Source organism: Lontra canadensis, unplaced genomic scaffold (assembly GCF_010015895.1).
Source record: "Lontra canadensis isolate GAN:19392208 unplaced genomic scaffold, GSC_riverotter_1.0 scaffold32, whole genome shotgun sequence".
NCBI classification, from domain to species: domain Eukaryota; kingdom Metazoa; phylum Chordata; class Mammalia; order Carnivora; family Mustelidae; genus Lontra; species Lontra canadensis.
In genome coordinates, this window is record NW_022631026.1 from 15,365,422 (window position 1) to 15,378,337 (window position 12,916).

General features: G+C 39.9%; 1 protein-coding gene across 3 annotated transcripts in view; it reads right to left on the reverse strand.

Moving 5' to 3' along the window:
- Positions 1–12,916, reverse strand: part of LDAH (lipid droplet associated hydrolase) — a 105,266-nt gene that overhangs the window by 52,755 nt on the left and 39,595 nt on the right. For all 3 annotated transcript variants that reach the window (XM_032866915.1, XM_032866917.1, XM_032866916.1), the window contains exon 4: positions 10,026–10,195. In XM_032866915.1, the coding sequence (XP_032722806.1) occupies positions 10,026–10,195 (170 nt within the window). The remainder of the gene's footprint in view (positions 1–10,025; positions 10,196–12,916) is intronic.

Consider the following 12,916-nt stretch of genomic DNA (forward strand, 5'->3'; position numbering starts at 1 on the left):
TAGGATATGTGAAATAGACACAAAAAGAATGTTCCTTTAGAGAACCTGATTAGTGTTCCTCCTGCTTCCAGGGCGTGATGTGAGAAGACAGAGGTGACAGACCAAGGACAGATTTAATTGTCCACAGGATCTCCATACATCCTGTGCCCCCAGCTTCTGGAAGGCTTAGGTTGGTGGCTCCCCACCAGGAGCAACTGTCAGAACCACCTGGGGCACTTGTGAGAGAGAACACTGATAGCTTGGTCCCAGCCCGAGAAAGTTTCAGATTCAGAAGGTCTGAGTGGGGCCCGATAATTTACATTTCTAACAAGACCCCAAGTAATGCTGATGTCGCTTTGAGAAATGCTGGCTTAGCTATCTGAATGAGTACCTACTGTCATCTACTACATTCTGCTCACACCGATTCCCAGGCCAGGAAGAGGAGGTGCTAACGTGTGTGCGAGCATATGTAAGGTTTTCTCTGCCTCATGGCCACTTCACTTCACTTGCTCTACTTGTCCTTTTAAACACATCTCACTAACTCCTAATACACTGAACCTGCAAGAAGATGGGGGGAAATTTTCCGTATCTGACTGGATCATGGATACACCAATACTAAAATGGTTCAATATTTAAATCTGAACAGGGCTCAAAAACACTCAGATGAAATGCATTAGATAAAGTACTAAGGATTAACATGCATGAAGAATGTTTTATTATAAACCCCTGTTTTCACTTTCTTGCAGCTTTCCAAAAAATTAGCCCTTTGTGGTGAAATTTTCCATGCTTGGTTTCAGCCCAAAGGTGATTTTTTTTTTTTTGCTAAGTTTGAGAAAAATATATTAAATAGTTTTTGAGTTATGAAAAGATGAAAAAAGCCCACACAATTTTTCCACTTTGAAAGCAATTTTAGGATTTTAAAAAAATATGCAGATGACTAAAACATGGCTGAAGTCGCAAAGCTGAAACTTTCCATGTGTTCGGCTTTCAGCAAGGTAGTCTCCTGGGTAATTAGAAAAGATAATGTGTGTGCACACACACAAACAGATAAATATATGCATTTAAATAAATGCACAAGTGATTGGCAAAGTGACATTTCACCACATTCAGTACAAGCCTTCCTCAGAGGAGGGGACTTATTGTTTTCTGCCGGGAGCCTTCCACCAAGAAGGGTAGCTGTTGACTGCCTGACACCTGTGGTTTTCATGTAGCAGGGATCACTGGTGGCTCCGAGGACATAAGTGTGGCACTCCTCAACACTGCATCTCCAGAACCATCCACTTCTTCTCATACTCCCACTCCCCTGCTGCCCCCAGCTCAATTCCAGGATTCTGATTCATTGTCTTCTGAGTTCACTTTCTGCCCTTGGCACATGCCTCAACACCAAGTCCCTGTATCTTCCTTGCTCTAGAAAACACACACATTTTCTCATTTCTCCGAATTTTCTCTGAAATTCCCCCAAGAGCATCGACCTGCTTCCCACTAAAGCCTTCCTCGTGTTATTTGAAGAACTCAAGTAGTAAAGAAACAGTAGTAGAAATCTTATGTTTGGGTCAAATAGGTTTTGGTGGTTTGTTACAGTAACTTACTCTATCCCATCTACAATCATCACCTCCCTAGCTACTTCACCTGGAAAACAGATAATGGGAAAGTCAGACAACAGAAGGCAGAGTCCTAGTTGTGCCCCTTCATGGCCAACTGACATATGGGTTAGACACGCAACTCCCAGTTACTTCAGTCTCAGTATCTGCAAAATGGAAGAGTCCGCTTGTCACGTGACCTTGTTACATGTAAACATGTTCTGTAAATTTCAAATGACTGTTGGCTCTAATTGTTCGTAATGACAATATATTAATTTTAAAAAACTGTTTCAGGTTTCCAGACTCAAGCGAAGAACAAGTACAGGGAACACGTATCAAATGAAGACCAAGTTAAATCACAGGAACGTTTTTGCAAGGATGCAAAGATTAAGAAAAATTTCATTTTCCTAGTTTTCCTGAGTGCAGATTTAAAAGATAAGTAGATGATGATGTTCCTCCAACCAATGTTCCTGACACCTTTGCAGCAGCTCTCTCTGCATGGGCTATTCCCCTCAACATATGTCAAATTCTCTCCCACTTATAGGAAAACAGGTTCTCTTGACCAGCTTCTTCCTTAAGTTATCATCTTGTCTCCTCCTCTTCAATGGCCAATTCCTGGAACACAATTCATTTATCACCTAACTGCCTGAGGCCCCCTTCTCCCACTACTTCACTAAAAGTGTTCTCTTCTGGGTCATTAATGCCCTTCTGATTACCAATACCAGAAGCTTTACATTCTCTTTGAACTCAACTCTGTTATCCTGTTTCAGTTATCTACTGCTAATAACGTACCATGCCCCCAGCTTATGGTTTAAAACCACAGTGATTACTCTTTCTTATTCTGTGGGGTCAGGAATTCAAAGAGGACTCAGCTGGACTTCTGCACCATGTGTCATTGGCTGGGGTCCCTCCCTGGGCTGCATTCAGTAGCAGATGGGATAGGCTGAAAGGTCCAAGAAGGTCTCACCCATATCTGGTGCCACATGATCCTCTTCTGTGGCCAGCTTGGGCTTTTTCACAGTGTGGTTGTCTCAGGTAGTTGCACTTTGTATATGGCAACTGGTTTCCAAGAGGAAAGGAACAGAAACTCCCAGTCCCCTTAGGCCTGGAATTAACATCACTTCCACTGTATCCCATTGGTGAAAGTCACATGCTCAGCCCATATTCAAAAGAGAAGGGAAAGAGACTTCATCCCTTGAGAGGAGACTGGCAAAGAATCCATGGCCATCTTTAATTCACCACAAATCTACCTTTCTTGATGTTCTCCTTTCTCTCCTTTTAGCATGTGGTACACTCTAGTCTAGGGTAATGGCTTTCATTCCTTTTTTTGCCTTGACTATGAATCAAGATAAGATATATAAGATATATACTCTACACTGTAATCTAGGATAATCAACATACCCCATAAAAAGTGAAACAGAAGTCTCATAATATAATCCACTCTAGTATTTTCTATTCTATTTTATTATATATATATTTTTTAAAATGCTATTTGATTGTTTGCAAACATGCTTCTCTGTTCCGAGGAGGATGACACTTTGCAGCCTCTTTGATGGCAGACTTAGTCCTATAACTTGCTCTGTGTAAAAGCTGTGTGAGTGGGACAAATGTCACCTCTAGGCAGAGGTTTTAAAATGCAGCGGGTCATTCATTATTTCCTTTTTATCTTCTGCCGTGAGACTGGAGTATGCCAGATAGAAGCTACTCCTATAAACCGGAATCTGGAGTAGGAGTGCACAATGCACAGTGAGAACTACATGGGAGAGCCAACCCTCAAAAGACTTGTATCATGAGCAGTAAATAAATCTTTGTTGTTGAAAGCTACTGACACCGTGTTAGTGTAGCATAGCCTACCCTACCTTGACTGAGCCACTGGTTGCAACCCACTGTGGTGACTTCAGAATTCAATAAAGGACTAATGTAGTCATTACTTTGGAAAATTACTATACCTTTTGCCTCTTTCTCTTCTTCATCCTCCTTTCTATCAAATAGTCCTTCTCCTAATATACATCTATGACCTGCTTCTCTTCTCTCTTAATAGGTTCCCTTGGCAAATCCCAAATACTATCTTATTTCTCATCTGAACTAATAATAACTTGCTTATCATGTGGCTGTTAGCTTCTTATTCTACACACTCTCTCCAATTCACTCTCTGTTTTGGTGAGAGGTTAATATATCTGATTCAGGACTATTATCATTACAGGTCCCTCACTGTCTCCTTACTGCTCAGGATATAGAGTCCACATCCTCACTGGGGACAAATTTCTTATCCCCACTTTTGTCAGCTTCGGTTTTTACATCCCACTGCCCCCTGCATGTACCCTAGGCTGCATCCGAATCAGACCACTCACTGCTCTTTTCATGTGGCCGGTGATAAAAACCATTTTTTTTCATACTGTTCCCACTGCTTAGAATATAAAACAACCCCTATCACCGACAACGCATCAAACTTCCTATTTGTAAACATTTCTAAGTATTGACTCAGTCTTCTCCCACTCAAATACGAGCTCTTCATGAAGTTTTTTCTGATTTACCCAGTTAGGAGCCATCTTTCTTCAAAACTTCAGAGCCTTATGGTAGGTATTTCCTCATTTTGTCTTCTGTTTCTTATCAGTTAATCTAGGGGACAGGGCTCTGGCAACAGTTACTTTGACATATGAATGGGTTCCTATTCTTTCCCCTCTCTCCAGCTTGTCTTGTCTGTTGAACATGATGCAGTGATGTTACACGAATGTTTATCACAAACATAACTAACTTTGACTGCAGACATGAAGATTCATTAGAAGAGTTTAAGAGCACCATGGTCTAAATAATCTAATTGTTTACAGAATATTTGATTTTATTTTTTTCCCTCCTGTAGACAAGATGTACTCCAAAGTCAACATACACATGATCTAACATGCTATTTTAAATTTTTCAGTAAAAATTTTCAAGCTTCTCAGCTGTACCTGTGGTTGTGTTTTCAGTCTCTCAGCTTTTGTATCTAAAACACCACTGGGGACCCAAAAGAAACAAACAAAAAAGCTCCAAGCAATAACAAAATCTATGTACTTAATTTCATCAATTTTACTCTTGTTTATGCATTTAAGACCTGTTCATTCTCACTTGAGACAAAATGCTAACATGGTTATCTGTCTTCTCTACTAGCAGCAAATTATATTAACAAATTATAAGTAGGGAAGAGAAGTGGGAACCAAAAATGAGGGAGAAGACATTGAAACTATAAAATAAACAGACAAGAGAAGTGTTTTGTTTTTTTTTTTTAAAGGCACTATCACCTAAGAAATTTCAGGACATAGGGAAAATCTCCTTGATTGTATTTTACTATAGTACAGTAACATTAACAAAATGATGTCCTTGAATCACTAATTCCTCTACATCAATATGCACTGTTGGAGAAGAAAGATAGTAAATAATATATTTTAGACAAATTTTATCCAACTGGATAAAAGAGTCTGGTGCTTAAAAAAGTGAGTTTAAGTAATCTGGAAATTTCATTCAGACAGAAGATCGTTTTGCCAACCAGACAGACAAAGGAAGCTCTATGTTATTGTGCATTTTCCCCAAGAAAGGCTAAACGATATAAAAAATTAAGTTTTTGAAGGACCTGCTATCCCTGGAAGGGAATGACGTGTTTTCATAAAATGCTATATGAATACTGAGAGGAGAATAAAAGTAAAATTACTTGAGATTCTCCTCACAACTCGGTGCAGAGTCCACTTAAGAATCAAGGTCTTCCAACTTCCAACCTTGAACTTTATGCAGACAATTTACTGGCAAAATCAGATGGCACATTTTTCACACACAGAGGACCAACGTTGAAGGAAGATTCTAAATAGTGGGGATAAGACTACCACTTTTTTGTTCCAGTTACTCCAGCTCCAGCCCCCAGTTGCTAAAGCAGCATTCATGGGGTCTCCTGCTCCTTGAGCTGCATCATAATGGACCACATGAAACTCCTTGTGTGTAGTCCAGGAGTGTACCATGCTATCTGCAGGCTCTGCTATCATCCAAAGTGTGAAAGAGCCATCAAGTATCTTTAGACTCTCTTGATAGCCACCGCTAATAAAAGTGCACCCCACCCCTGGGTTCAGACAGAGTTGAGGCTGCATCCTGCAAGGGACCTTGCTCTCAGTTCTCATCCATGAAATGAAAGATGGGACAAGATTGCTCCTAAAGCCCATCTCAGTTCTAAGATCCTATGAGTCTAAAACTATGTTATTACCAGTCATGATAGATACTATTGAACGGTCTTCCAATTACCTATTTTCTCGGGCTTCTTTTAAAATTCTTTATTACTGGACATTACTGTCAAAACAGGAAGAATCTCTATAATTCTATGTACTAAATTTGCTTAAAGAAACAAAAAAATTTGAATACCAGATTTTTGAAAGAGCCAGTTTTCTTAGTATTAAATATAGTCAGATAATATGTCTAAAGTATGTAATAAGTCTCTTAAAATGATTTTAAGACCAAAGTTTCCTATAATTAGTTATAAAAATATTGTAAAGAACTGAACCAAAATAAAACCAAATAAACCAGCTACTAAACTACACATATGTCTTCAAAATCTTATGGGAGTCAAATATTCCAGTAAAAATAACAGAAGAGATGGAAACACAAGTTTCTTATTATCACACTTCATATGTTATAAAACATAACAGCTAACTTATTTTTGGCAAAATGATTAGGGATTGCAACACTCTGGCTTACACAAACTTACTTGATTGTCAAACGCATCTTAAATGGAGCGTGTCATGCTAACTTCAGGCATGCAAGCACTGTGCCGTCTGAGAGTAGCCCAGAGACACTGAAATTTCAACACTTCAGCGGGGATCACACCACTGATATTAACCGGGCCAGGTGTTTAAAGAGGGGTGGGGGGACGTCAACAATGCAGTTAATTGAAACCAGACAAAGCTTTTGAATAATAATAATAAAAAAAAAACATACAGATGTTCACCCTCCTCCCTGGGTGACCTTTATGGACAATTTATTACATGCGTTATTTTCTAGAAAACACCCTTTTAAAGAAAACACAGTTTCGTATGTCTCTCTGAAAACTCTATAATCGTGGTATGAGTTATGCCTCCACGAACAGACTACGTTACGCTCATGTTTCATTTCCCTTTCCCCTTTTCACCACAGTTCCTGTAAGGGTGAGAACACCTGGAAGGAGAGCAATAATTAGAAAGCTCTAAAGCAAAAGGAGTTATAAGAAGCTGCATTTCCTTAAGACGCACTGTACTTCTTCCCCATTAGATACGTGAGTGCATGCCAAAAAGGAGAGATGGGTTCAAACCAATGTGTTGAACAACTGTTTGCAAATATGCATAAGAGAAACCATGCAGTACATGCAGAATCAGTGGGAAGCAAACAAAAAGCAAAAGGACAGATCGGTGATTAAGTTAATAGACTGTGAAGGACTTAGAAATAAGTATTTTCTTCCCTATGTTTATAGAACAGTGTATTTGTCAGGGTTCCCCAGGGATAAGGAACCAATAGGATATATATGTATGCATATATATGAAAGGGGATTCATGAAAGGAAGTGGCTCACATGATTACGGAGGGCAAAAAGTCCAACAATACGCCATCTGCAAACTGGGAATCTGGAAAGCCAGTGGTATGCATAACTTAGTCTGAGTTCACAGGCCTCAGAACCGGAGTTGCTGATGGTGTTAAGTCCTAGAGTTGAAAGCCAGCAAACCCGGAGCTCCAATGTCAGAGGGCAGGAAAAGATGGATGTCTTGGCTCAAGAAGAGAGAAGTGGGGGTGGGGTGGGGAGAGAGAGAGAGAGAGAGAGAGAAAGAGAGAGAGAGAATCCCCATTTCCTGAGTTTTGTTTTATTTGGAACCTCAGTGGATTGGAGGATGCCTGCTCACAACGGTGAGAGCAAATCTTTTCTCAGTCTACTGATTCAAAACGCTAGTCTTTTCTGGAAACATCCTCAAAGACACACTGAGAAATGTTTTACCAGCTAACAACTGATAACCAGTCCCTTAGCCTGGCCCAGCTGACACATAAAATTAACCATCACAAATAGTAATGCTCTCCTCGTTTCACACATGCAAGTATTCTTTTCTTCAAAGTCTTTTTTTTTTATTTTTAAGTTTTCAAAACACATGGGATAACTAATAACCCCAAATTGTATTTCACATCAGTTTGCTACATTTTACTGGACAGGACCAACTCACCTCTTACACTGGGAAGTAAACTGGGTATTTGAATTTCTATATATCTGTATGCTTGATCGTATACTGTACATGTGAAATACTAACTGGTAGTGGTGAGGTAAGCAGCTTCTGACATGACTCTCACTTCTCATGCTCATGCTCATGCTCCAGTGTGTTCTGCTCCTCTTTGGTGGGGGGCTGGACCTGGGGACTTACTTCTAACAAATGGAATACTGTACAAGTAATGGGATGATTTCTGTAATTAGGGGAGAGTCTGTGACTTCTATCTTGCCAGCAGACTTTCTAGGCTTTTCTACCATACTTCCTAATGAGGCCAAGTTAGAAAGACCCACATGTTAAGGAATCGAGGGTGACCTCCACCCAAGGGCCACTAATGGACCAAGGCCCTCAGTCCAACAACCCTCAAGGAACCGAATCCTGCCAACAACCATGTAAGTGAGCACATCCTTCCCAATTCCCATCTTCAGATGAGACTACAGTTCTGGAAGACACCTTAACTGCAGTCTTATGAGAGACCCTGAAGCAGAGGACCCAGCTACATTGTCGCCAGATCCCAGACCCACAAAAACTGTGAGAGGATAAATGTGTATGGTTTTATGCTATTACATTTTGGGGCAATTAATTACACAGCTGTAGATAACTAATATGGTTCTTAACCTAGTGACTGAGCCAATGATTCCACTGTCATTTCCACCGTAATAAGAACAGCTAATACCTATTAGGGAACTTTTAAGGCCGAGGTACCATTCTTAATTCTCCCTTGGATAACATATATTATCATCCCAATTTCACAGATGAGGAAATGGAAGTACAGAGATACTCAGTAACTTGTCCAAAGTCACACAGACAAAATACACAGCAAGTATATGAACCTAGGTGTCTTGGCTCCAGAGCCAGGGCTTTTGGCAACTGTGCAGACAGAACCATGGAATGGCAGGGCTGGGAACTATAAGGTAATCTCATCACATTAGAGGAGATTTAGAAGGCAAAAAAGAGATCAGGAGCCATGCAAAATGCTAAAAACAAAAATAAAGCCTTCCTTTCCAATTAAGACACCTTTTCTATGGAAAAAGAGTAGAAACAATAATACAGTGAATGGAAAACAATCTTGAATTTATTGAAATCACACTTAGAAATGAGAAATACATTTTTTTATACCCAATAAACAAAAATTAACAACCTCCATTCGGTATTAAAAACCACACCCAGGGAGGCTATAGTTATATCTTTCCTAAGAGCAATTGCGAGTGAGACCTAGTATGCCAAGCTGGTAGAAGAAAATTTCCAGGGAGCTCTGAAACTCCTCTTGAGACTTTCATCTTATGGAATGAGAAAAGTCAAAATCCTAGGACATAGAGATTCCAGGAAGGAATCACTTCCTATCTTGCATTCAGATTACGAAGTTAAATAGCATTCCCTCACACTCCCACACAATAGTAGTTATCAGACCTATGGGTTAGTGTGTCTTCCACTAGACTTTGGACTCTCTTGCTTCAAAGACTACCTTACTCACTGGGATATCCTTAAAACACAGCTCAGGGCCTGACACATGGCCAGTGTTCAATATGTGTTTGTTGAATCCAGAAATAATTTATGTTGTGAACTGCATCTATTCAATAGATCCTTTCAGTGGTACGTGTTCATTGAGAATAGGAGTTTCCATTTTGTTTTGAAGTCTCTTCTAGCTCACTAGATTTCTTGGGCACTTTAAATAGGTCTTTTTGTCTCCAGTATCTCACATAATATCTGACACCCAGTGGGACCCAATCATTTGTGAATGAATGAATTGAATGTCTCAAAAAGACTGCCAACCTATAGAATGGAGAAGGATCCAGACTTATGACTAAATAAAGATTTAGTGTTCTGTAAGGACAGCTGTTTGTTTACTGATGATGATGATATTGCAAAATATTTTCTCAATAAAGACAGATTCTTGTCCAGATCTTAGCTGGTGACTACTCTAAAATATTCCTTTATAAATGACAAGTTATATGCAACTTCCGAATTCCAGATAATCCTAGATTAAATGGCACTCATCTGGAAAATTTCTACCTCCTTCAGTATTATTTTTTGAAACACATGGAAACTGCATGAACATACACTCACATAGGCCCACAGTAATATGGATAAAGATAAAGGCAGCTACAGAATATCCACCTGTCTGTTCTACTTATCAGTTAAACAAGAGACAAAAGAGGGAAGGAAAGCTGAGAAGGCTTTGCGCAAGTGCGTAATCTGGCACCTACAATCACCTCGTGAGGCATACTTACTGGGAGTTCAGGAGCAAGCTTCAGAATCTCAAGGTTAATATGGCAGCCTATGGAATGGCCAATGACCACAAGTTTTGTTTCCTTTGGCACATGAGTTCTCAAGAAAGCTAGCTTGTGTTCCACTTGACCTTGTAGTCCGTAGATGTCGCTGATTTTTTGAGCATTTGAATCTAAAAGCAAACATATGAATATATTATCACTCAGTAAGGGAAAGTAATAAATTTACTGGGAAAACAATCTACAAACTAACAACTAACAACAACTAACTAACAACAACAGTAGTTGTTCCCATTTATCTAAAGCCTACAATATCTTAGCTACAGTGTTAAACACTTTATTTAAATTACATCAGCAAGTCTTTAAAACAGTCCTGGAAAGGATGAAAATCCCAAAGCTCATAGACATTAGGTGATAGACTGACAGTCACACATCTATGAAGGGAGAATGGTGACATTCAAACCCAGGTCTCTCTGGCCTCAAAATCCATGAATTTTCAATAGTCCATGAACTATAGTTAGCTTAGGCCACTAGCTCTCAAACTTGATCATGTTTCAGAATCCTCTGCAGGATTTAGAAAAGCAGTAACTGCTGGGCCCCACCACCAAACTCCATGATTCAGTAGGTCTGGGTTGGGGCCCGAGAATTTCCAAGTTTCCAGGAGATGTTGATATTGTTGGTCCCAGGACCACACACTGAGAACCGCTGGTTAGGCTATTTTATATTATTAATAGACAACTAAGAAAACCCATGACACTGCTTCATTATTTTAGATAATTTTTGTTTGTTGAAGAACTTAGACTGAAGGGCTTAAGGAGAAATGTTGTAAATTGTTCCTTTTAACCAGCAGTCTTAACCTGAAATATCCTTTCTTACTTTCATAAATGAACTGTCTTCTGAAATCTTCAAGAGCTAATTAAAACTTTATCTAGCTAATCTCAACGAAAAATGAATGAGCCTCCCTTTGTGCTTAACCAGCCTTCCCCACTCTTATTAGAGCACTTTATCATACTTGTATAATTGTCTGTTTATTTCCTCTCGTAGCCTGTGAGCTCCTTGGAGGCAAGGTCCACCTTTTCCTGTGTCCTCTGTGACAAGCACAGTAAATAATGTGGAGTAAAAAAAATGAACTCACTGGACATTCTCTGAGGATGCTGCCAGCTCTGGTATTCTATAAATATGGGAAATTCCAATAGGTTGTCCCTATGCACTTGTAATATTTCAAAATATCACAAGGTAGTAAATTGGTTATTAAAGTTTGAAATACTGGAATACTAAAATTCTTGCCACAATGTCACTCATTTGAAAGGTACCCAGAACCCATTGTGAAGGACTGCTCTTCAGTTTTATCTGTGTATGCTCTTTCCATATCCTTCGGTGCTCAGCTCCCCTTTGTTAATCTGGCTAACTCCTCTTCATCCTTCAAACTCCCAACAGCTATTATCTCCTCTGAGAAGCCATTTTATGATTCAGTGGGTGAGTAGTAAAGTAGCCTTCCTTTCAGCTTCCCCAATACCCCATGTTTATCTTACCACACTACTCCTAATTCATTCCTACTTTACAATTTATGTCTTGCTTATCTCTGTCCCCCAGTGCCTGGCATACAGTTATTGAAGACCTTTTTACTGAGTCAATGAGGCTTAGTTCTTTTTTTTCCATGGTATTACTGATCTCTTGGGTAAGATGTGCTCTGTACTCACCCTTCTTCCTAGGTCAGCCTAGAATCCATTCTTCATTTAACAAAGAATTTCAGCATAAAACAGAATGTGGGGAGAGAGAGGATCTGGAAGTCTGACTTTGGCAGGGCTCCTGATAGCTCCAAATGCAAATGTTCATTGAATATAAGAAGACACACAAATGGCTAACAGACACATGAAAAAATGTTCAACATCACTAGCCATCAGGGAAATTCAAATCAAAACCACACTGAGATACCACCTTACACCCATTAGAATGGCAAACATTGACAAGGCAAGAAACAACAAATGTTGGAGAAGTTGTAGAGAAAGGGGAACCCTCTTACACTGTTGGTGGGAATGCAAGTTGGTGCAGCCACTTTGGAAAACAGTGTAGAGGTTCCTCATCAAGTTAAAAATAGAGATACCCTGGGGCACCTGGGTGGCTCAGTGGGTTAAGGCCTCTGCCTTCTGCTCAGGTCATGATCCCAGGGTCCTGGGATCGAGCCCCGCATCGGGCTCTCTGCTCGGCAGGGAGCCTGCTTCCCTTCCTCTCTCTGACTGCTTCTCTGCCTACCTGTGATCTCTGTCTGTCAAGTAAATAAATAAAATCTTTAAAAAAAAAAATAGAGATACCCTATGACCCAGGAATTGCACTACTGGGTATTTACCCCAAAGATACAGATGTAGTGAAAAGAAGGGCCACATGCACCCCAATATTCATAGGAGCAATGTCCACAATAGCCAAACTGTGGGAAGAGCCGAGATGCCCTTCAGCAGACGAATGGATAAAGAAGATATGGTCCATATATGCAGTGGAATATTACACAGCCATCAGAAAGGATGAACACCCAACATTTGCATCAACATGGATGGAGCTGGAGGAGATTATACTAAGTGAAATAAGTCAAGCAGAGAAAGACAATTATCATATGGTTTCACTTATTTGTGTAATATATGGAACAGCAGGGAGGACATTAGAAGGAAGGGAAAAATGAAGGGGGGGAAATCAGAGGGGGAGACAAACCATGAAAGACTACGGACTCTGGGAAATAAACTGAGAGATTTAGAGGGGAGGTGGGTGGGGGGATTGGTTAGCTCAGTGATGGGTATTAAGGAGAGCACAGATTGCCTGGAGCACTGGGTGTTATATGCAAACAATGAATTATGGAACACTACATCAAAAACTAATGATGTACTGTATGGTGACTAACGTAA